Source organism: Lepisma saccharinum, chromosome 10 (genome assembly GCF_977018435.1).
Source record: "Lepisma saccharinum chromosome 10, izLepSacc3.1, whole genome shotgun sequence".
Taxonomy (NCBI): domain Eukaryota; kingdom Metazoa; phylum Arthropoda; class Insecta; order Zygentoma; family Lepismatidae; genus Lepisma; species Lepisma saccharinum.
The window spans coordinates 86682031-86708828 of record NC_139238.1 but is presented as its reverse complement, the minus strand read 5'-3'; the positions used below and the strand labels follow the sequence as shown (position 1 = coordinate 86708828).

At 39.1% G+C, this 26798-nt stretch overlaps 1 protein-coding gene across 1 annotated transcript in view; it reads right to left on the bottom strand.

Annotated features, from left to right (window-relative positions):
* LOC145994170 (uncharacterized) overlaps positions 1–26798 on the bottom strand; it is a 73688-nt gene that overhangs the window by 22718 nt on the left and 24172 nt on the right. Inside the window, exons 4-9 of the mRNA XM_083130266.1 lie at positions 21633–21727; positions 18875–19057; positions 15742–15856; positions 13019–13061; positions 3436–3577; positions 3101–3236 (exon numbers count right to left, since the gene is read on the bottom strand). Of these exons, the coding sequence (XP_082986392.1) occupies positions 3101–3236; positions 3436–3577; positions 13019–13061; positions 15742–15856; positions 18875–19057; positions 21633–21727 (714 nt within the window). The remainder of the gene's footprint in view (positions 1–3100; positions 3237–3435; positions 3578–13018; positions 13062–15741; positions 15857–18874; positions 19058–21632; positions 21728–26798) is intronic.

The following is a 26798-nucleotide window of genomic DNA, read 5'->3' as shown; positions in this document are numbered from 1 at the left end:
AATCAAAATATTATGTTTTGTAATCTGAAATTTTAAGCTATGTGCTCCAAATCGCTAAAAACAAAATGGCGGCAATACGAAATGAGGTCCTAATAACTTTTGAAGGAGCAGAAAGAAAATAGTGATCTTGGTGTCAAACATTATGTTTTTGGGTATGCTGAATCCAAATATTATGTTTTCTAATCTGAAATTTTAAGCTGTTTGTTCCAAATCGCTAAAAAATAAAATGGCGGCTACGTTCATCCATGCAATATTTCGTATCCATACTTTTGAACTAGGAATAAAACAGTGTAACAGTAGGTTTTTAATACAGAAAAAAGTATAGAACATTGCTAAAGTAAAGATGCAAAATAATAATATTATTCAAAGCATAAGACCATATTGAAATATTAACAGTACCAGTGTATGATAAATCCGCACATTATCCTTATTCAACCTTATTTTGCCTACAAAAGTAGTATAACATTTTTCTAGTCACGGATATTCATGCACTCCTTAGTGCAAGTATCTGCACATTTGCAAGCTGCAGTACATACAAGCTGGCCTTTCCTGCAGGTACATGTAGTGGATATACAACCACCCAAACATCCACAGGTGACAATGTCGTAGCAGGGTTGTGGAATTGGTGGCAGCGATTGAAGTTTTGAACGAGCTGTCCATCAACCATTTTCCATCCCAAGATAGTAGGTGGTGGTAACACAGGTTTTGGTATGACCGACTGCGTTCACACCATGGCTTGATAGTGGGCCCGTTGTACATGTAACCGTAGAGCATCGGTAGTGGGGGGCAGTGCTTGTGGTGTTTTTCCTTTGCTGAACAGCTTTACTCTGGCTTCATCACAGCTGCTTGCATCTGGTTCACCATACAACTTTCATAAGAACTTCTCTACCTTGTGTGCTGTTTCTTGTTTCAATTCGTCAACACTAAGATTTAGTAGATCATTATTATTAGTGTTGAATATTTTCGATGCTGTCTTCTTACTGATCCCAGCAATGTAGGATACTGAGTCGCACCCTGTTTTGGCGTGGAATGGGATGAGAGTTTCGAAGACAGGATCCGTAAATGAAATCTACTGCCTGACTTCATGTACTGGAATGTTTTTTTGATGTTCCTGCTCGCAACCACAATTTCGTACATCTAACCTTGTGAAATAACTAACAGTTGCACTAATACGTCTGCATCACGTGCTGAGACAACAATGTTATCAGCAGCAGAATGAAGACCGTGAAGTACAATGCGCGTGTCCGCTTCTTCGTGGTTTTCCTGCAATCCTTCAATAGACAAATCACGATTGTTTGTTCGTACGTCATCTTCCTTGTGAAATCCACAGGAAACTACAAGTATTTTGTCTTCAGAAGCAATGTCGATCAAATGATTAGAGAGAAAACAGGCCAAATCTTTTTTATTCTCTGAGTTAGCAAGAAAGTCACTGAATTTGTTGGGGATTAGCACGGATCCATTTTCTATTACTCTCCTTACTAAATGAGCATGTTTCAAGCGCCTATCCCTTGTTCCAGCCTTGATTGAATTTGCGTTATACCGAACAAAGTTGACATCAATCCTCTTAAAGCTTCTTCCCATAGAAAGAACAAGGTTAAGAAATACATCTGCCAGTTGACCAAAGTTTAAAAACTCCTGCAGGCTTTCCAAGTGCAACAACTAATGCTTGACCATCTATTATAAGGCACGACGCAGACGGAATTTATATATCAGGTGGACAAATTACATCCTTGGTCATCACATCAGCTAGAATGGCTTTGTTTCCTGTTCTCAGACTTCCGTTTGTGTTGGCAAGGGAGATTGGAATTGGCATTAGTTCATGACACCAAATGCGATTTAGATCCACATTACGACCTGCCTCATAGGCAGTTACGAGGCGCTGGAGAATATTCCTGTCAGTTTTCAAAATGGTTTCCTTGCCACTTACTGCCAATTTAACTTCATAGAGGGACTTAAAGGTCATTGCATTTGAATAATTTACAGGATCACTTAACTTAACTTGTGTGTGACTTTTACCAGAGGCCATCATCCTTTCCTTCACGAAGGTGTCTAGCTTTAACTGGCCCAGTGTTTCAGCTTTGAGGAGAGTATCTTGAATATCTGAAGTAGCTAAATCCTTTGTTTGTGGCAATGTTCTGGAGGAACTGATAAAAAACATCTGAAGATGGTGGCTCATAGGTGCAGGTCTTTTCAAATTTATAAGTGGATCCATGGTTCTATGTTTCTATCATTCTGACATAAAGTAAAAAAAATTAAAAAAATATTATAGGTTTAGTCATTAGTGTGGTTCTTTTGTTTAAAAAGAGGAAAAAAACAACAACAATTTTCAAAAATGTCAGATTAGAAAACATAATATTCGGATTCAGCATACCCAAAAACATAATGTTTGACACCAAGATCACTATTTTGTTTCTGCTCCTTCAAAAGTTATTAGGACCTCATTTCGTATTGCCGCCATTTTGTTTTTTAGCGATTTGGAGCACATATCTTAAAATTTCAGATTACAAAACATAATATTTGGATTCAGCATACCCAAAAACATAATGTTTGACACCAAGATCACTATTTTGTTTTTGCTCCTTCAAAAGTTATTTGGAGCTCATTTCGTATTGCCGCCATTTTGTTTTTTAGCGATTTGAAGCATATAACATCAAAATCGAGAGTGGCAAACAAAATATTCGTAATCAGCACATCAATTACATTCAGAAAATGTTGTTTGCCCGCTTTTCCTAAAAAATGCTTCCTACACTTTTTACAGCCACATTTCTGAGAATTTGCACCAGGCTAAGAGACCAAACAACACATCCTCTCGTGATCGATTGAAGAAATCACTGGGGTATTTCGAATTTGTAATGAACTTTATTTTTATAAATTTTCATGAAATAGACTCTGCTATCGTTTCAGTGAAAGATGCGTCATGAATTGTATTGCAAATACAATTAGCAGAAACGGGATGGGGATAATTGCATGGGGATAACAACACTTCTTTTGGAAGCGAGACTGACGTGCACACCCATAGACCCAGACCACCATCCGCCACTGGTCGCTCTCCCCCAGACGTTGACAATTAATAAATTAATGATTACACTTCCCCGCTTACCTGTTTCTCAAACTTCTGCTTGACTTCCGGTATGGGAATAGGATCCAGACCGTTCTGTTGTATTACGTTTCTCAGTATGGAGAGGAACCCGTCGGTGTAGTTGTTAGCGTTGCCCAGTACATCGTCGGAGTAGCTCCTGCAAAGAGAATAAAATAACTGTTTCCACTTTCAAACACAAAAATATTTCTAAATTTTCGAAAGAACAGAAGCATTCAGTTTCCACGGTTCAAATAGAGCAAAATGTACAAAAAATCCATTATTTTACAGTTAACATTTCACTTTTGTCCTCTGAAAAACTAAAAGTATAGATCCCTAGTGATCTAGTGATATCTCACCTGAATTGCTTCTCCTCGTTCGCTGATCTCCCAAACATTCCCCCGACGTTCCTCTGCCTGAGCATCCTGTTCACCCGATCCAAGATTTGTTTATCAAGGTAGTACGTCATATACCTCCATATCCTGGCCTTCATTTTGTTCTCTGAAAAGAAGGAATTGTTTGGTCTATCATGTACTAGCAGTCAAAGACTGCCTAGAACTGAAAGTGAAGAAAATTCGCCTTCTTACATAGATATACTGGGTGTTTCGTAAGTTCGTTTACAACGCTTGGGAGGTGATTGTACGAGTGAAAATAAGGTGGAAAGTTCATGTAACGAAATTCCGAAAACGGCTTTGTTGCCGAGTTATTGACGTTTGAAAACGTGGGAAAATGATTTTCCGAAGTGAATAATGTCAAAACAGGTGGAGAGAAGTCGTCGGTGTTGGGCGATCCACTAAGAAATTGGGTACGCTCTTGTCAAAAAATCAGGCGGCAATGTTGTGCAATGTCGGAGCAAGGGATTCCCCAAAGGACGCGAACGAAGATGTTGACGGGAGTGGGGTGGGTGTGCGTTCTGCGTGAGCTGGTATCGACGAAAATTGGCATGTGTTGAATGGCACCAAAAAACAAAGAAAATTTCCTGAGGGAAGGGCACCATGACGTAAAAACGAAAAAAATAACTGTCATAGGTTGCATACCCTGAAGAAAATTCCCCACTTGAAATCATCCATCTCGGATATCGAACCCGTGTCTCCCGCACGGCAGTCAGGCAACTTACCATTGCGTTTCCTCTCTCACTCCTTCTCTTAGACCATACTTGAAGCGAACGTGCTTCGATTGATAGATTGATTTGGTGTTTTAAGTCCACTTTATGCACAGTAACGCTAATCGGGACTGCAGTGGGATTCGAACCACTTTGTGCCTCCACCGGGTATCGAACCCAGGACTCCTTGATCACAAGGCGGCGACCCTACCACTGCGCCATCTGCGAGGCTCGAACGTGCTTCGAGAAAGGTCTCGCAGTTCAGTCTGGAAGTCTTGGACTGGAAAGGAATTGTTTCGAATTGCACTTCGACCGCAGCGCCAAATACGGTCGGTAGATAAAACAAGGACACGATGTTTTTCCCGCGGTTTAAACACTTGTTTTTCACCATAGAAATCACATAGCATTTCAAAAAGACCTCATACTTACATTTCCACACATTTGAAGAACTACAACCAACATCTGGTGACTTTCGACTTCCACGATTTCAAACAAATGAACAATGAGTGCAGACGTCTAGTAAAGAAGACTACAATCTCGCGTGCTGTGGACTCCATCGCTCGTTTATTTCGGGCTTTCGAACTTTAGTAGGTTACGTCACTTCCGACAATATCGTACTTAAAGATTGATTTGGACCTTTCGGTCAGAGCCTTTTTCTCTCTTTGCACACCTACACGGTTCAGCGGGATTGCGCACACTTTTCCGGTTTTATCAGTGGTATCTGATAAGCCGTTGACAAGCTGTCACAATGTACAGGATTGCGCACAAAAAATGAGGCGATGTTGTCAGATATAAAATGTTCTCCAGCCGTTCTCACTTCTGTTGTGTTTAACCTAACCTAACCTAACCTAACCTAACCTAATTTCTCTCTCTCTTCTTGTCTAAAGGGAAAAAAAACAGTTTTGCGCGCAGACTTTAAAGCTATCAAAGTGGCAACGTTCGATCAAAATCTGTGCGAAAAACAGGTCAGTGAGATTTGTGCGCAACGCTGGATCTAAAGTGTGCGCAATTCGGTTGCGGCGATCTGCACACGTGAATAATATTATTCATGTTTCAACCCTCCCGTATTTCCGGATGTTTCTTATCCAACGGTGACGATACTGGTTTTGTCTTCTTCCCTCACCCCTGCAGAGCAGAAGATGTAAACAGAATTTCTTATTTTTTCTCAGTACTTTGCAGTACGTAAGACACCAAGCCACTTGACTAGCACGTGCAAAAATGTAGCAATAATTAGATTACAACAACATTGTTAATGTACAAGAAATACCTCCAGGCATGCGCAGATAATATGCACCACTGTCTGTACATGCGCAGAATGTATGCGCTATGGACGGGAATGTGCAAAAGATTTGCGCAGTGTATGTTTCTACTTAGAGGAACAGGTATATACAGGGTGTTTCGTAAGTTCGTTTACAACGCTTGGGAGGTGATTGTACGAGTGAAAATAAGGTGGAAAGTTCATGTAACGAAATTCCGGAAACGGCTTTGTTGCCGAGTTATTGACGTTTGAAAATGTGGGAAAATGATTTTCCGAAGTGAATAATGGCAAAAAGGGTGGAGAGAAGTCGTCGGTGTTGGGCGGTCCACTAAGAAATTGGGTACGCTCTTGTCAAAAAATCACGCGGCAATGTTGTGCAATGTCGGCGAAAGGGAATCCTCAAAGGACGCGAACGAAGATGTTGACGCGAGTGGGGTGGATGTGCGTTCTGCGCGGGCTGGTATCGACGAAAATTGGCATGTGTTGAATGGCACCAAAAAACAATGAAAATTTCCTGAGGGAAGGGCACCTTGACGTAAAAACGAAAAAATAACTGTCATATGTTGTATACGCTGAAGGGCAGATGGGTGATCTGACGTTAAGTACAGTCACGGACACGTCTGGATGTAACGACCTTATTGAAGAAGCACTGAAGCAAGCCATCCATGTCTGACCACCAAGCGCCTTGTGACTAGACAACCCAAATAGCATTGCAATTATGCGGCTTGTATACCAGTCACGGGTATTCATCTCTGTAAATTGAGTAGTGATGCCAAAGAGAAATACGAGATGAAGATTGTCGATCGTAATGTCTCGTGTTCTCGACATGGAATAATACTCGGTCCACGTTACGTTCCATTATTTAATGTTGTTTGGGAACGAACCTGACGGACTGGGTTTATATTTTCACTCCTTGCATTACAGTAAATTCCATATTTTACAATTATATTAATGCTTTGAACGAAAATAATACCCAGAAAAACATCGAACACACGTGCACACCACTCTTCTCACACACATGCACGTGAAAACAAACACACAAAGCTAAGTTTTAACTTCCAAGTGAATGTCCAAATAACAGTAAATGGAGAAGCACGATGTGCGAAACATGGGACTTTTCACATAAAGAATGCGTCTATTTTTGACATATGTGGTTTCTATTAATAAACAATGAAACAATTATGAGAGAAATTGAGATGCATGTTCGCCTTCAGATGTTGAGGAAGGAAACAGACTGACTGGAAAAAAGAAAACATGATGTTATTGATAGAGTGTTGGTTAGGGTACAGAGCTTTCACCAGTGAGATCTAGGTTCGATACCCACCAAGGACAATTTTTTTTATTCTTTTCTATTAGTGAAGAAGTATGTAATATTGTTTTCTAGGCATTTTGACGAAAGGATACACATCAAATTTGTTCGTTTGATCTGTATTTTCATTATTCTAAGTTCTCTATCACAAGGGGATATAGATATTCTCTATATAGGCGATAGATATCTTCTCAATGGTTCCGTAGCTACGATTCTCCAGTCCCTTCCACGCATTTGTCTTATTTATTTACTTTATTCATATCAACTCACGAAATACCATGAATCTAACGAAAACACACAGATACAGTTAGAACAAGAAACACACCTCGCGTCGAAGGTTCCAGACTCGAGTTCTGGCTTTTTTGCGACGGTGATTATTCTTGTGTGTCTGTTTATCGTGTTTGTCTAAAAAGTATTCCTCATTATTACCGTGATTAACCTAGGGAGAGACCAAAGCGACTGAAATAACAAAAGTACAGAAAATGCAAGACACATCTGCCTAGGCATGTTATACCTTGGGAATTAGCAATCTCAAAATTAACTTGCGTTTCAGTCGACTGCTTGCGAAAGAGTTTTGAGTTGTCTCGTTTGGAGTGTTGGTTATCGTGTTGAAGTAGCATGCGCGCAACCCGAGTTCGATCCCACCGGAAGGAAAGTTATTTCTTTTTTTTGTCTAATTTCATCCAATCTTTTTATAAAACTGAGGATTCTGCAAAACATTTTGAATTGCATGCCACTTCGTATGTTGGTAATCTGAAAGCAGCAAAGATGAAACTTTGATGTTCCGAAGCGACGATATATTTGTGTATGTGTTGAAAAAGATCAGTTATTTATTAGCGAAAAGCATGCAGCCACGAGATCATTGAGAACGCTTCCTAGTTGTCAGTGCTAATATGGCAGTAGCTACAGTCTGTCAACACACACCAACTTTCACGTTCCCCGTAAAATGATTACCTTTCCACGTTTCAAAATCACGAGTGCTGTCTAAAGCAATACTTTGATACTTGCGTTTGCATGTTCGAATCCAAAGTAATACGATTTTTTTTTTACCCAGCAAATGACATCGAAACCATTAATAACTGTTTGCAATGTTATATTGATATCATATATATGGAAAGAATAAAAGTGGAGAATATCGCTTAAAACAACTTATAAATATATTAAATTATGTGGATACCTGATCTGAAACGTACGATGCACGATCAGAGAGCCTGAATGTTGCATTGAAAACTGCAGAGAACAATGACTGACTTATGAACAATGAAAGCACATTACACTAACTGAAAGACTATTCTCAAAATTAATAATATTTTTATAACTGGCAGATCCAAACTTGATGTTAACCACGTAATGCACTTGATAATCACAGAAACATATTTTTTCTTGAGCATGCCCTTTATTTTGTGTCTTGTTTGTCGAAATAATACGTTGAAACGAACAGTAGTATGTTTTAGAGTGTGTTTAGAATCTCTTGTGTACTGCATAGGAATACTGAAGTCATTTTTAGTTTCCTAATCAAATAACAATTATTCAGTGTAATCTTTAAAAAGGATAGCCTTTGTTTCTTCCAGTCGCGAAGTCCTATCACAGCTGGGGGTTGGTCGGGCCGACCACCCGTCCCCCTAGTCTTGCTGCAGATCTCCACGCCCCCTGGTGGCCCGCGTGGGAAGGGAGGCCAGCAGTTGGTAGGTAAGCCTTGGCCCAATATTGGGGCTGTTGCGCTATAGGATTATTATTATAATATAATCCGTTTCTGTGGTCAAATAACTCCAAAGAAAAAGGCAATAAAATTGTCAGTTTGAGAAGACGGAGAAATAATTTCCTTTTATCTTACGTTATACTCTGTCTGTACGCGTAGTGTGGTTTGTCTGTCCGAAAACTGAAGGCAAACCTCTGTCTGTTGTAACGCGTGGCGTGTTTTGTCCCAGCTTACAAATCACGTAAAATACCTTCGTTCATTTCAGTGTGCTGGTTCTGCAGGCACATGTCCACTGATAAGCACTGATACCACGTGACTCCGGGGCCAACTGTCAGCACCGCAGGGAAGCTTCGGTAACTTTTGCGAGGTTCCTTCTAGTCCTTGACAGAGCGCATGCTCCGTAATTATGTGCAGAAAACCCATGTTTTCTGTGTACAAAATTTACGTATGTTTGGATTGTGTGCTCAAATGTTGAAGTAAACATAACTCCGTGACACACAACAAAAATTACAAGAGCTTCAAAGATTAAAAACTTAGCAAGCGTTACTCACAAGACGATTATAGTGTCCTACTGACAGAAGACCAGGTGATGTTGTGGTAGCGTGTTAGTTTGACACGCAGGAGATACTGGGTTTGATTCCCGTTTGATTGCCTCCATTTTTTTTCTTAACTGGAGCGACTATATATTTCAATTTATTTATTGCAAACATTCTTATTTTATTTGCTGTGCGAATTGTTGAATTTTGAATTGAATTTTGTTTTCCAAACGATTACGATAATTTCTTGTGAATAGTATTATATGTATTTCTGGATTATTTTCTTGAAAGAAATATATACTTTTTGCCAGGCATAACATTTTATTGAGTATGTTTGTAAAATGATGAGACATGTGAAAAAACTATAGTAAAAAATAATTTTTACAAATAAAATTTAAAACGGTAAAGATTTCAACCCAAAAATAAAGTAAAAATGTATTTAACCTTTACTCCAATAATTTATTTTAAAAAATGCAATAATTAGTTGCTCGAGTTATTTAAAAAGCAATAAAACTGGAATCGAACCCAAAGTCTTCTTTCCACTACGATGGGGCTACTTGACCACTTGAAAATCATGTTATAGCTTCGCCTCATCAAGGCACTTGGAACTCATAGAAACGTTCAAGCGCTTTTCCTGCATTCTTTTTTCTTTTCAAGTCCACTTTATCCACAGTAAGAAAACTGGATCTATAGTATAAAGTAGGATTCTAATCACTTGTGTCTAAACCGCGTATCAAACTTACCAATACTCGGTTCGAGCATGGATGTGTGTGTTTGTCCCAATGAGAATACAGAGAATATAGAGGAAATAGACATGTGTGACAACTGAGAAAAAGGTGAAAAACGGGTGATACTATTAATTTTGAAAATAGTCTTTCAGTTAGTGTAATGTGCCTGAAATTGAATGCCCTATTTTTAACCGTGAACGTGTTTTGTTTCTTCAATTAAAACTTTTAGTTTACAATTTAGTTCATCATACCAACCTGTGTCCTTCTGGCTTGTTTATTTATAGTTATAAATAAAATCCCATTGGAGCATGGAAAAACCTTTCACTGTTCACTGTTCACTGTTCATAAGTCAGTCCCCATGCAATTATCCCCATCCCGTTTCTGCTAATTGTATTGGCAATACGTGGGTCGTTCAATATATAAGTTTCCGTATGCTGTAAAATATTTTATTTTTAAGATACATTAGAAAACTATACATACATGTGTAGGAGGATCCTTCCTCACTTCTCCACATTATCCAAATAGAGATTCAGTCATTTATCCCACCGTTGCACCAATTTGTCCGTATCCTTTGCAAGAAAATCAGGGCTCTGGCTATTGAGCACTATTCTCACATTCCGCTTCACTTCTTCATCTGTTTCGAAACGGTAACCTTGCAATTCAGACTTTAATACCGGGAAAAGATGGAAATCATTCGGCGCTAAATCGGGGCTGTATGGAGGGTGGGGCAGCCGTTCCAAACCCAATTCTTCAATTTTGTGTTGTGTTTGCACTGCTGAGTGAGTGGGGGGGGGGGGGGCGAGCGTTATCGTCAAAAAGAATGACACCAGCTGACAGGAGACCTGGTCGCTTATGTCGAATTGCGTTTTTCAGTTTATCCAATGTTTGACAATAACGGTCAGCATTAATTGTTCTTCCTCGTTCCAAAAACTCCGTAAGCAGAACGCCCTTAGCATCCATGCTTCTGAACTCCTTATGACGCGAGCCCGCGTTTTCCGAACAAGCATTTACTTTTCGCCCTTGAGTGCATGCGCCATCACGTCTGATAACGAATCAATTGTTCTTCCTTGTAGACGAAGGATGACGCTTATCAACCATGTGCTTCTTTTTAACGGCATTGCTTTATACAATATTTTATAGCACAGGGAAACTTATATATTGAACGTTCCTAGTACAATTCATGACGCATCTTTCACTGATAATGAAACGACGGCCAGAGTTCTATTTCATGAAAATTTATAAAAATAAGGTTCATTACGAATTCGAAATACACCAGTGATCATGAGAGAAGATGTGTTCTTGGGTCTGTTTAGTGACCTGTAGAAAATTCAGCATTCGACAACATAACAAAATCACTCAATGCTATGGTTTGTAAGGGTGACCAGTTTTTTTTGTAATTACCATGCTTTACTAATGTATATTATCTTTCTTCAATATAAATGTGCCCCATTAGAAACCCAAGTTTAATGTCACTAAAACATTTCAGCGTACACTTAAGTTAATTACCGTTTTTAATGTACTTATTTAATTTAGTCATTGTCAGGATCCTCGAACTCCTAATAAAAGAAAACCTCCCTTACGATACCATACTACACACAAAGATGAGTGCATCCGTTTCAAAAATGGGATTGGCGGAGTGGTTAGTACATCGCGCGACGACGCCAAGAGTCCCAGGATCGAATCCTGGCTTGGGCATAGATGTTTGTAAGTGTCCATTCATCAATTTCATCATATCGCGCATCCCCGTTTTCGCAAATTAGCCAAAAGTGGCACAAGAAGCGAAGTAAAATGAAGCAATTCAATCAATCAAGAAGGGGATTCTCTCCCTCTGATCCAGAAAGCACCAGATCTCACCTCCTAGATCATCTCAGTGGAAGGAAATTAACCACCACGCTAACCTTTAAGTTCATCACACACCAAACTACACCAAGCATTGTGAAATTTTACTGGTATGAGACAATTTTATTTTCCTAAACAATATACAAAATATTCCTTTAGACAAGAAGAGAGAGAGAAATTAGGTTAGGTTAGGTTAGGTTAGGTTAAACACAACAGAAGTGAGAACGGCTGGAGAACATTTTACATCTGACAACATCGCCTCATTTTTTGTGCGCAATCCTGTACATTGTGACAGCTTGTCAACGGCTTATCAGATACCACTGATAAAACCGGAAAAGTGTGCGCAATCCCGCTGAACCGTGTAGGTGTGCAAAGAGAGAAAAAGGCTCTGACCGAAAGGTCCAAATCAATCTTTAAGTACGATATTGTCGGAAGTGACGTAACCTACTAAAGTTCGAAAGCCCGAAATAAACGAGCGATGGAGTCCACAGCACGCGAGATTGTAGTCTTCTTTACTAGACGTCTGCACTCATTGTTCATTTGTTTGAAATCGTGGAAGTCGAAAGTCACCAGATGTTGGTTGTAGTTCTTCGAATGTGTGGAAATGTAAGTATGAGGTCTTTTTGAAATGCTATGTGATTTCTATGGTGAAAAACAAGTGTTTAAACCGCGGGAAAAACATCGTGTCCTTGTTTTATCTACCGACGGTATTTGGCGCTGCAGTCGAAGTGCAATTCGAAACAATTCCTTTCCAGTCCAAGACTTCCAGACTGAACTGCGAGACCTTTCTCGAAGCACGTTCGAGCCTCCCAGATGGGGCAGTGGTAGCGTCGTCGCCTTGTGATCAAGGGGTCCTGGGTTCGATACCCGGTGGAGGCACAAAGTGGTTCGAATCCCACTGCAGTCCCGATTCGCCTTACTGTGCATAAAGTGGACTTAAAACACCAAATCAATCGAAGCACGTTCGCTTCAAGTATGGTCTAAGAGAAGGAGTGAGAGAGGAAACGCAATGGTAAGTTGCCTGACTGCCGTGCGGGAGACACGGGTTCGATATCCGAGCTGGATGATTTCAAGTGAGGAATTTTTCCTTGCATTCTGCGGATCTGAGGCTGATTGATTGAATTGATGATTTAAGTCCACTTTAAGCACAGTAAAGCTAATCGGGACAGGACTTACAGTTTAAAGTAGGATCCGAATCAATGTGCCATGTGCCTCCACAGGGTATCGAACCCGCGACGGCTCTGGAGTCCAGCCAGCCCTCTAATAAACGGTTACGGGGAGGGATAACGCGTCACATCATCTCCACCAATGAATCAAAAAATCGTGTATGTGTCGTGCCTCTATCTCTTCGCCCCTATGTCTCCATGGCATATTGCAACGTGCAGGGGCTAATCATAAATGTTCAACATAGATATCCGCACCCGTCTTGAAGAAATATATACACCTATTGCAATAGGAGAAATAAGCTTACCTATTTCTCTTTTCACCAGTTGTCCTTCCTTCGGATATTTCACCTGAAAGATAAAAAGTTCGATATTATCCGGTTAGTATTCAATATGCCTCTACCTGGCATTGTAGCCACGGAGCTCAGATAGGTGTTCCTTCTGACGGTCCATTCACCATTTCCATGTAATTACACTAATCATCATGGTCGCGATTAGGCAAAACTGGTATAAAAGCGACGAAAGATATCATAAATACACACAGATATAATGCAAGAATTGGTAATGGAAAATAGTGTTTTTATTTTGTAATATAATTCCATCAAAGTTTAAGGAATATAATCAATTGGCCAAAACTACTCATTTCAAGTGTCTATAACGTTAATCTCTACTCATAGGATTATATTTGAATTTTATAAGCATACGATGAAAGGAAGAGGCACGTCAAACTGTTAAATATAGACTTCAATGTAATTTTAATTCTTCAATTTTAAATTGTATGTATATATATATAAATGCAATACACACAATGTTATCTATCTCTATGCAAGATAAAATATTTAAATTCAAATTTTTCTCGTTTTAATTCTCTACTACACTTATATATGTAAATTGTAGGAGAGTATGTCTGCGTTAAAGATTTCAAGCTGTTACCAGCGTTACAGCGCCTTGAATAATGTAGTGTGGAAAACGACCCAAGAAACTGGTTCCCCGAGACGATGACAAGTAGATGGCAGTGCGATCGACACAGCGGCTAATTTTGTTATGAAAGTAATGCGGCTTAGTTAGTTTTTGGAATATATTGTATAGATTTGTTTCTCTAGAAAGGCGGTAAGTGAATTGATGGAGTTATATTTGTGGAGTGATTTCCAGTCACGAAATGGTATTAATTTACACAGAAAAGTAACATAAATACGTTTTATGTGCAACGCAACACGAGCATCAACATATCGCATGTGAGGCTGGACGTCAAACGTTGGATTGTGTACACAAGTTTATTTCTGTATACTAATAAATTTGAAATAGTGTCATGAAGGGGAAAAAATGTTTCGTGGCGTACATATTATGAAGTCATTTTCCCGAAATGCAGATATTCGAAAGAATTTAATTTCGTATTCCATGGAGTTGAAATAGCCGATTACGATGTACCTTGTCATCTCTATCAACAAATTGCTTTACATTCGTGTCGATTGGTAAGTAGAACTTTGGTGTTAAGGACTGTGCATTTTTACTCGTGACTTGGCTGTAAAATGTCTACCTTGTACTTGATGAAAATAAACCGCAAATTAATTAAATTAATTAATAATAAAATTAATTAATTAAAATAAACGAGTATTGTCTGTGTGAATTTACATAAAAATAATATTTGTGACAATGACAATATTAATGAACCTTTCAGGATAATGCATACACAATACTCATTCTCGCAGCAATTGTCATGTTACGTGTTACAATCCATACCTATGTTTTCTTCCGTATTGTTAATAAAAAACTCAAGGACAGGTCATGATAGACGGTTCATAATATTCTTTAATATTTTCGCGACTACTGTACCAAATATCATAACAATTTTCTGATGCAAAGAAATGTTACAAAGAAAAGAATCAGACGTTGCAGCAAAAACCCCATTTACTTCCATTATAAGCAGTCTAGCGCTGTACCCCGGTGTCAACACCAGCGCCTCTAGCGGATTTCATTTTCGAGTGGAACCAGCGAGAGAGAGCAAAACCATGCCGTTTTCCACACTACGTTATTCTAGGCGCTGTACCAGCGTTATCTATATTTTTCATTTTTACCCAGCAGAAAGAATTCAAGTTTGAAAGTCTTTCTTTTGTGTTTTAATTCTGTACTACACACATATATATGTAAATTGTAAGAGAATATGTATGCGTCAAAGATTTCATGCTGTTACCAACGCCATCTATATTTCTCATTTTAACCACAGCACAGGGAAGGGACGACATGAATGCGCATGCGCTCACGAAAAACAATTGTGTCCATGTTTTTGTAAACCAATGGTAATTGGTAGAATAGTGTGAATCATGACTGGTCAAAGCGCTGTATTTCTGGAAGAGGGACTGGCAGTGGTGGTTGATAATCAAGCGATCCAACCGGGGGGGGGGGGGGGGTTCTTCCCGCCTTCAAGTTTGAAGGTTGACGTTCGCCCGCCACAGCCAATTTAGTTTGCACGTCAATTTTTATTAAGAAAGATATTGAGGTGGAAGTCTGGGTACACTTTAACTTGTTTTACTCGTTTCAATATATTTTCCAGGGTATAGGGATTTATAGACCAGACTATACGCCGTAAGCCAAAATACACTATTTATAGTACAAGACGTATTATTCGAAAGCGTAATTAACGTAAAACGTCATAGCTTCAGAGGAATGTGTGAATGTTTATCTCCTCACAAGTTGTGTCGTAATAATTCGTATGTTTTCCGACAGAGGTCAGGTAGTTCCAATACTATGGTTAGGAGTAAGATTTTCCCATTAAAGTCCGTCCGAATGCTGCAGTTTAAAGCCATGTAGTGAAAAAATAAATGTTTTCTTGTTCTGATGTATTACTAACGTATCTTATTCAGTTTAGTACCGTTTCTGCATTGATTATCGCAGTTTCTTTTGCTGTACATTAGTCGTTACTAAATATTACATACACTGGTCCTTTTTCACATTGGATTTATCTGTATCTAAGATTCCTCACATAAATAAATTAAAATCAGTTCAAGTGTGAGCAATAATTTTGAAAACTTACAGTTACGTACATGCGACCCGGGACGTATTCGAAGCCGGGATTGTAAGCAACCAGTTGGTCTCCCTCTGGCTTCAGCCCACATAGTCCATTTGCTCGTATGTCCTCGATGTTCACCCTGTGAAAGAAACAAAGAACAACACTTACTTCCAGAGATCATATTCAAATATCTTGTACACGCGCAGACAACAAATTAGTTTATGTTTACACAGAATATACAAGGTAGTTACAAATTATTGAGCAAATTTCAAGGATGAATAAAGAATAACTAAGTAATACGACCCATGTTTTCTTTGTTGTCTTAAGTAGACCATGTTGAACCGCTTAATTTACAACACGTGCGATGAGTCGATTTAGCTAAACTTCTAGTTTTCCAACACCATTAATATGTTTAACACTTCCTGTATGCTTGAATTGCTGATACCAACATTTCCTATAGTTCTTACTGGCAGGATTACGTTTGTATTCTAAGCGAAATCGTGTTAGAAAAGGAGCTTTGGTTTCAAGAAAGCAAAGAACAAAACATACCTTTCTCTTGTTCGGTAGCCATCTTGATACTGAGGTTCCTTACCTTGCCACCACGGCGCCACGTACATTCGGTCCTTGTCAATATGAACTCTTAACTCTCTACGTACTGCTCTATCATTTGCAACAAAAGAAAGGTTGCTTAAATAGTGTTTTTTTTTTAATTATCATATCAAATGAGCTTCAATAATTTGTAACCACACTCAGTGCTTAAAGTGGTTCCAGTCAACAACTACAGAATAATAGATACGATGACTACTATTAATGACGGCGATTAAGGAGCGTGGGGCCAGTTGCCCCCACTTTTTGCCACTTTTGGCCCGAGAACTATGTTAAACCTTATCTACCAATGGAAAGTAAACTGTCCTGCCCCACCTCCTGTTTTGGCATCTTGTCCGCCTAGTTTTGGAACCCAATCATCGCCACTGACTACTACTGCTGCTGCTATTACGAATACTTGACTACTAATACTACTAATAATAATAATCCCAATTTTAAAAAAATATTATTATTATTATTACTGTTGTTATTATATAATATTGTTATTGCATCCAAGGAAAATATCAAAACACAAAATATATCACGTCTGTCATTTCAGGAAATTAGGTTCTCGTTTACATCTTAAACCAATAGCACTGACCGAAGTGTGTGTGTTTGTGTGTGTGTGTGTGTGTGTATATATATATATATTGATGCGTTCACTGGTTTCATGAGCATAAACTGTGAACTAGTGAACGCTTTAGGGACCAGATGATAGAGCAAGGTACGTTTATGTTCCCCAAACAATCTTCCTAACAAGCCCTCGGCAGAGAGTGGAAGGAATGAAAGGATGTCGTTGTTGTACATCTTCCCTCTCGGCCAAGCGGACGTAAGCAGACGTCAGGTGACAACTCAAAGGGTCCTGCGTTCTGCGGACAACAGTCTTCCGTTTCTGTGGCGGGCGACCAATCTTGCGCTGGTTCTAAGAGGAATCCGTTCTTGGATTGGATTGATTGGATTGATTTGTTGTTTTAAATCCCCTTTATGCACAATATGGCTAATCGGGACTGGACCTACAGTTTAAAGTGGGATCCGAACCACTATGTGCCTCCACCGGGAATCGAACCCGGGACCCCTTGAAGGAATCCGTTTTTGGGAAGGCATCCGAACGATGGTCAGAGCCAGAGGTACTGAATATGGCTAACTCGCATCGAAACGTAGCGTTTGCGTACGGTAATTGCGGCGGCTCGGAATCCCGAGCTTTGCTTGAGATCTGCATAGCGGAGGTCTCCGTCTAGTAACCGCTATCTTTCTGAGGTCCCAAATTCTGGTGGATACCTCTTTTAAGCTCCTGACATTTGCTTCCTAACCGCCTAGTCAGCTCTTCCGGATTCGCCAGTCGATGGCGGGTTTGAACTCGGTAGTATAGACGAATGCAGCGTCTCCTGACGTCATATGCCTCCGCTATTGCTACATTGTTGGCTTGTGTAGAGTTTTGTCGCTTGGCCGAATACCGATGTCTAGATTGAGTTCTATAGGCTTTTCAGTTCTTACGGCGGGCGCTCTAGAAGCTGGCACGGGAAGTGGGGAGCGGGTAAGCGACCAATCCAGCACGATAAGAAACGCAGCAGCCTGTAGAACGAGGTTCACGTAGTACCTATTTCCGCCACGTCGTATCTCTTGGCCTCACCGCTGTTGTCTGGTTGGTCTGCGACGAATAACCCCGCTCCCCACTTCCCATGCCAGCTTCTAGAGCGCCCGCCGTGAGAACTGAAAAGAGCTATAGCTTTTAACAAAGTCTCCCTCGAGTCATTCCACAATATATATGCTCTAAATTTCAGGACCGCCCTGTATATGCTCTATTTTCCTCTTCATCTGTTGTTTACAAGAATTAATGTAACACAGGATACAACTTTCTATATCGTATTAATATATAAAATGGACGTCCAGTGTCGCAGGAGGAACTGAGTTCATGACCTCCCTGCATTAGCATTGCGTTGTATTTTAAAAACTCCAATACAAATTTGATTCAAAGTGTATATACAGGGTGGTCACAAAGTCCTGTTGCCCCTAAAATAATAATGGAACGTCTACTTTGTAGTAGTACTTATTGACATCTTAAAATGAATTGAAATTACTTACTCGAAGTCTCAGTGTTGGCACCGTCATAATAAAAGACTAACAAGCCGACAAGTCCAATGGGACATTTTTCGTAGCACTGTTGACAAGCCTGTATTGTTCCCCTCTGGTTGAAGGTCTACCACTTCTTCCCTCATCCCTTACACTATCTGTGTAAAAGTGTTGTTTTTTCCGGAGAAGGATTCCGTTCAAAATGCTGCAGGAAATCAGTACGCACTTCTTCAATACGCTTTCATACTTGATACATTTAATGCTCCCAGCAATTAGAAATAACACGCTCGTCAATAGTATAACCAGACGTACCAGCCATTTCTTAGTTTATATAATCCGAAACAGAAAGAAAAATATAGATTCATTATTATTCACATAGATGTAACGGGACTTTGTGGCCACCCTGTAGAATTATGGCTTTCACTGTAAAAAATTACTGGAGAAATGGTGAAAGAGATTGAATTTTGATTTGATAATTAAATATTTCCTGAATTATACTTACGTGAACGTTCCAGAGCGTTCTGTGGGGAATATTCCGTAAGAAATGCCGTTCCCTGTGAGCTTACCCCTCACCCTTATGTTGGGGATGACGGCTTCCACCTTGGAGTTCATCAGGACGAGGTCGGGGTCGAAATTGTTCAGGGACACCCCTTGCAGGCTCCGCCCCTCAATCTGTGACATCGATCTGCAAATCAAGCAAAAAGAGGTGTCAAGTAACAGGAGTGAAGCGTGTTGATGCTAAAACTTTAATTTTCTACTGTTTGCAATACGATTAGTAGCTTGGAAATTGATGACAATTAATTGTTTTTTTCTGAGCCTTGAAAACAATGCTAAACGTGATATCAACCCGTTTTCCTTCAGTTAGAACCAGAAAACAATGTTTTTATTTTTCATTCTTTGGTTTTTCTGGCTGTTTTTATTGCATTTTTCTGCATTTTAAGGCTTTTTTCTCCTTCCTTGTTTTTCAAGAATTTTAAATGCATTTCCTAGCATAGCTTATACATTTAAATATAATGGCATGGTTCTTTTACAAAGTTAACCCACAGTTTACCATTAACCAAAAATACGTTTAGTGGAAAACACAATATTAATTTAACTTAAATGTTTGGCAATGCATTAAATAATTCAGGTACTATTATAGTATGGGGGTGACACCTATAAATCATATATTTCGCACTTTTTTACATTTCTAACGTACTATTTTGGAATGCGGAACATTTCCTAACGTAAAATAATGCATTTCTAAGAAAGATAATGTCTATTTCTTACATTTACGAGTACTTACTGTTACTTGTTATTTCGATTCTGTAACACACATTATGGCGACAGTGTACTGGTTCATCGCGCGTTGTGAGAGTGTTTTGTCGATTTATGCAGTGTTGCAACCTCGTTCACCGTAAAATACCTGCTTTCGTGCCCGGATTTGAAGTTAGCCCCCCAAACCATTGTCGTTAGCCCCAAAAACCATTTTCCGTAAGGTTAAGTTAGGTTAAGTTAGGTTAGGCAAGCATCGTTAAAAAAAAATAAAAAAAAAAATACTCGACACGTCATGTTCTAGTGAAAACACGGCGAGTTTGAAACACTGACTACGGGATTACGTCATTTATTGTGCTCTCGTGCAGAAAGCAAATGGCGGCAGCAGAAACAGCGTGTCGGACAGAGATTTTCTCATAAAACCACATGCATTCGCATTAAAATAGATCAAAAGTACATTCAAGAACTCCCACAACGCTACAGAAAATGATTTCCGTAAGTACTTTCTCCTGTAAATTTGAAGAAATCCGTCACCCCTATACTATAATGTTACCATAATTTATTGTGGTAAATTTATTTTTCCTCCAGCAAACTTAAAATACTTTGTGGGTAGCCTGTGGTGACCTCTATTATCACTTTAATCTGTGATTTTAAAGCAAAATTTGTCACAATATTTAATAAAAATTATAATGTGACGTATGCGAAACACAACCGTATTTTCAGATGTGACGACTACAGTATCGTGAAAGGTCCACGCTGAAGGAGGTGAATGACTTTCACAGAAAAACTTTGCGGTGTATTTTACGTAACCTTGAAGTAAAAATAAAGCTACATTAGCACTTCATTGCTTCTATCCCTTTGCTTCTGTAGTTTAATCCAACTACTCTGTTGTAATTTAAGAGAAACTCAAGTTTTCATTTTGAGAGCGAAACTTTTTTAGGTCATTTTTTAACGTCATCAAATTCCGTGCCCTAGCAATACTACCAATGATTATACCAACACTGTTTATAGCCCTAATACTGTTAATACTGCTACTACTGAGTTTCTGCTCAGCTTGTTTTTAAGTCCACTTTATGCACAGAAAGGCTAATCGCGACTGGGCATACAGTTTAAAGTGGTATCCAAAAGCACTATGCGCCTCCACCAGGTATCGAACACAAGATACTCCTTAATTACAAGACGTTACAACTACGCCATCTGGGAGGCCCAATACTACTAATAGAAAAATTGTTTGTATTAATAAATTACCTGCTATTAATTCTAAGTAACACGTTACTGTCTGAAATATGGAATGCTTAATGAGACCACATACAATTATATTTACAATAGTAGGAGTGTTGATACTTCTTTCGTTAATATTTGAATTTAGAACTTTCCTTAAAGTATTTACTAATGAAAATGAAGTAATTGTACATAATATGTCTACAAAATTTACGACTAGTCATGTTTATATGCGGGCGTGTCTATATGTAATGTTGTTCTACTATTTCATTCTTTAGGTTCCACTAAAAAATTCCATTCCTTAGTTTATTTGAATGTTTTTTTTAAAAAGATTCCACCTGTGCTGTTGTTACGCTATTCGTTACACATTTCAAGGCTAAATAAATGTCTAGCTATCCTTAATCTGCTGCTAGACAAAGAAAAGAACACCCCTGTGGCGCTGTCGTCGAATTTACAACCCTAAGCGAGAGAAGGGAGCATGGGAGATGCAATCAGCTGCTTGCTGACCATGCGTTACCAAAATGTTTAACGTTCTTGAACAAACCGTCGTTGCCTTATTCAGTGCAAGGTATTACCATGAGGGGAAATCCTCACACACTGAAAGCAGACACGTCATATTTAACGTTGCTGGAGTTTTTGACAGTTAAGCAAGGAGGGCCGCTATACATATGGCAACACGGGGGCGCTTAAAGAGTGACATTTTGGTCTGCGTGACTGCGAGAGAAGAAAACAAGTGACTGTCGAGTTGGCCGCGTTGTTTCTTGTCTTGGCAACATTGTACGTACATTTCAGGTCCGCTGTCCCTTCTGATAAAGAACTCTCCAAGTTTGAATGACAAGTCCTTTGGAGCCTGTTGTGTACCACCAGCTCTTGACGATAGCTGCAATTGAACAAAATAATTTTACACAAAATTTCTCTAGTTTCCAATAAACACTCGTCATCTAAAACAAACCAATAAGTAAGGATGGCCAAATCAAAACCTGAATTGAGTTTATTTTACTTCACTTTTCTGCCACCTTTTGGCTAATGGCGAAGATGAGGATGAACAGTGGCGCGATTATGGGGGCGAGGGGGGCAGTTGCCCGCCCCCCACTTTTCGACACTTTTGCCACCGCACTATGCTAAACCTTATCAACAATGGGAAATATACTGTATTGCCTCCTCCCCCACTGAGTATTAATGTTGATAAGATGAGATGTATGAAGGGACAATCACAAACACACAGGGACGACACAACATAGACCCCACAGAGGATATGATTCCAGGCGTCAGAACCTCGCATGGCTGCAAAATGCAGTCCAGGATACTACGTGGTAGAGAGGTAGACATTTGGGTGTATTTGGAAAATATCACCTCTGAAACCTGTGGTATGTTAGGTAAATGCAACTTGAGAAATTGTTTATTTTCCAATCTTGTTCCTGGTTCAAACTGAAAATTCCTTTTCCGAACATTCAGTTCCATACAGGGGCGTAGCAAGGAAAGGGCGACCGCCGGGGATCACGTGTGGTTGATACGGAAAATGATAAAAATGGAAGTGAGGAAAAATGGAAAAGGCTGTATTTGTGAGATAATAATTAAAACATTCTGTTTCTACCTGGCTTAAAATTCTAGTTAAACGATATAATTCGAATGAATACGTCAAATCAGTGACGTAACACACAGGAAACCGGGCTCTAAGCCTAAGGGCACGAGAAAAATTGTCGTATTTCTCACGTGAAACACTTACGTAAAAATTCACGATAACTCGCTTAGACATTATTACCCATACTTTCTTATCTATATATATATAAATGGATGTATGTGTGTGTGTTTGTTCCCGCATAACTCTCTAACTCCTGGAGCAATTTCAACCAAACTTGGTACACATATGACTTACAATCTGGAAAGAAATACTGTGGGGGCAAGACACCCCTAGGGATTGAGGTGGGAAGGTGGTGACATGTAAAAATAACACTGGTCAACACACATTTTCTGGCATAAGGTTTTCCAATGGTTTTAAGGTAACTTTGGGGTGCTGATTCCAAATCTGATCTCAGATTTGCTCTATCACATCTCATTTGTATGCTATTGGCAAATCCCATTTTCATTGATTTTACCCGGAATTGACCGGTGGTCACTATCACATCAGGTTTTTGAGTTATCAAATATTGCATTTTCAATAAAAACAGCACATTTATGATCATATACGAAGAGCTAAACAGACATACAGATGAGAATAAGATAAGATACAATATACAATAATAACGAAACAAGCATTTAATGAGCCGTAGCACAGTTGTGACTGCATATAAATGCTAGTCGGCCAAGTTACTATGTAAGTAGTGAACCTTGATGCTCATCCTACATCCAAGTGCTTGGAAACTCAAGAGCATCTCCTCCACAATCGCTTCATAGTTGTCCGCTTTCCTGTTCCCAGGGAATTTCCGCACCACATCAGAGAATACATTCCAAGCCCTAGCCTCTGCCGCAGTCATTGTTGTAACAAAGTGTGGATCCCTGATGAGTATTCTTATCTGAGGGCCATCAAATATTCCTGCCTTTTTCTTCTCGGCACTAACACTTGAAAAGGTTGAACATATTTAGCTGAAGCAGTCACCAGTGTGATCAAGAGCTTTGACGAGTTGCTTCATTAATCCAAGTTTTATGTGCAGTGGGGGAAATACAATTTTATTCCTATCAACCAAAGGCTCATTCTTGATGTTCTTGTCACCAGGCGTCAATCTGATTCTTGGTGGCCATTTCCTTTTAACGCAGTGTTCTAATGTAGCCCTACTGTCCAAGTAGCACAGGAAACAAGGGTATTTTGTGTGACCTCCTTGCTGCCCCAGCAGAAAATTAACCATTTTCAAATCAACACAAATTACGTATCCATAAACATGATATTCCAATCTATCCAGAATTGTCTTGATGTTTGCATACTCTTCTTTCATTCGTACTGAGTGTCCTGTTGGGATTGAACCATATATTTCTGTTGTGCAGTAACACACATTTCAAACTCCTTTTACTACTGTCAATAAAAAGTCTCCATTTACTTGAATCATATGCAGGCAATCCCATATTCAGAAGAAGCCCTTCAACATCATTACAATAAACAAGTTGACCATCTGAATGGAAGTACTTTCGCAGTGCTGCTTCTCTGTTTCGATAAAAGAAGACACTAGTGCCAGGTCCGAGTAGTCCTTTCTCTTTCAGCCTGGAAGCCAACACTTCAGCAGACTGCTTTGGCAAATACAAATCTCTTACTAGATCATTCAATTCAGGCTGACTAAACAGGAAAAAATTATCAGAATCTGCAACAGATGGCGTATATTCGGTCAGAGCATCATCCTCATCATCTGTAGAAGCATGTGAAGTGACGGTTTCAACATCAATTTCTGGTAGCTCAGTAAATACAGGCACAGGTATTTCCTCTTAGTGTTCAACTGGTCGTCTGGCAGATGGGATATCTGGGTATTGTAAGTGGTGTATGTTCGTCTTATTGAAACCTTTTACATTGACAAGGCAGAAGTAGCAGTCAACCAAATGGTTTGTTGGTTCTCTCCAAACCATTGGCACACCAAGCTTCAGCGTAGCATTCTTTCCTTTCGACCATGATCGCAAAGTTTCAACACAGGTCTTGCACACTTTGTCGGGAGCACACTTTTTGTCTTGGTCTCCCAGTCGTACCTTAAAGTAGGCAAGATACCCCTTCTTGACAAAGGTATTGATGTTGCACCTTTGATCCCTCAAAGTGAAGCTGCCACAGATGTAGCAGAAGATATCTGCGTCATTACGGCAAGTCCTTCTTCCGGATGTTGTAGCCATTGTTAGATCACGACCTGCAGATGAAAAATATGACATAAATGTTGATGTCTACATAAAAACATATTATAAACACACTATCCTACAAATACAACGCCATCTTTTATCACTAAAGCACTCACTGACTCGCAACAACTTGTAATCATAAGTGCCCAACGGTCAATTCCAGGTAAAATCAATGAAAATGGGATTTGCCAATAGCATACAAATGAGATGTGATAGAGCAAATCTGAGATCAGATTTGGAATCAGCACACTAAAATTAGTCTAAAACAGTTGGAAAAGTCCATGCCAGAAAAAAAATATTTTTTTTTGTTGACCAGTGTAATCGAAAACCACCGATATAACTGTGGAATCCATAGTTTTCGGGGTCGCTAAGATGAATAGTGACATTCCGAATGCTGTTCAACTCCAAGTTCATCACCTATCGGCATGGGGAGGGGGGTGAGAGGGGGTGAAAAATAAAATGTCAAAAATGACCTACATTATTGTCGAATCCATAGTTTTCGGAGTAGCTAAGCTAATTGGTGGCACTCACGATAATATTTGAGAGGAAGTGAGAAAGAGGGGGAGACTTGCTATTAAGACAGTCTATTAAGTAACGCGGAGTGTATTTAAGATCACCATGTTTCTCACACGGATAACTTTAATAGAAGATTAGGATAAATAAATACCCGTGCAACACCGGGTAATTAGCTAGTCTTGAATAAAAATCACTCCCAATTTAAAAATGTTAACAATAAAGTACCTCCAACTGCCACGAAGCAAGTGTGAGGCATCTAGTAAATGCCTGTGCTGTTTTCAACTCAAGGCATGGATAATATTACCACTCCTTCCTTCCTTCCTTTCTAGAACTTCAGATTTCAGCTCCAGGAAAACAGAGAAAAACAATTTTCGTGTGAATGAAATTATTAAATATCATTTTTGTCAGTAATTTATTATTAGAGACCGGATGTTAAAGAGAATTCCTTTCTCAATTTTTCAACACGGATCAGCATTGTTGAGAATTATCTTCCACCAACAAGATAACATGGTTTTGACTTCCCTTTTTCCCGTTTTTTAATACATTTTCCTCTCTGTTTCCTATTGACTAGTTTTTCAGCCTAGACTCGCTTTTTTATCTTTCTTAAAAAAGGTCTTCCTTGGTCCCTTTATTCACAAGAAATCAAATATTTTGTACGACTGTATTTTCCCTAAACAAATTGTCTATTTGGTGCAGCTTAGAGGAAAGAAAGAACAACCGCCTTCTACCTTATCTTCCCTCCATGAGTGTTGGGAGTAGGTACGTTGCAACGATGAAAAAGGACTATAGTTTATTTATGAACTCCACTAAAAATATTATTTTAAATGAAAGCACAATATATACCATTCATATATAAAATGACATACATTAAATTTCTTTCATTTCTTAGTTTACTTCACATGAAATTTATTGTATCCCTTTTTATATATATTGTGTTTTCATTTCAAATAATATTTTCTTAGTGGAGTGCATAAATAAACTATAGTCCTTTTCCATTTCTTTAGTGGCAATAATTTTCCCTTTTTCTGTCCTTTTTAGAGTAAAAATTTTCCTTCTAAAATCCGGTCCCTTTTTAATATTATCTAAATATGACAATTTGCTGACGTATCCCTGAAGATTTAGTAATTGAGGACTAAAAGTGGTAAACGTTGTAATTGCCAAAAGCGAAAGTGTTGGGAAATTGCATCGTTCGGCACATCAGCCCGTAAGAACGTGCACACTAGTGACCTCTTTACACGCCCTTTGAACCACTTAGAGGGCTACCAGCCACATTTCACGCTTACCACATTATAAAGCATGGCACATTTCACAGTTTAACGTGGAAAACGGTGTTTGAATTATTGTGGCACTTACAGCGTTTACTAATTTTAGTCTTCAATTCTCTTCTTGTTGTTATGTTTGTATTCCTGCGAAAATTTTCAAGCATGATTGCGTAATCTTCCTCTGCAATGAGCTTTACTAGTAGGTGACATCAGTTGTTGCAAAGAACATTGTTGGTGATAATAAATCGACCCTCTGTGGTGGTGTATCACCTCTGTTACCTTCCACGCGAAAATTTTGTTCTATACTTATGCAAAATGCCATATCCAAAAGGTGACTGACCGTAAATTCGCTACTTTTGTGTGTCA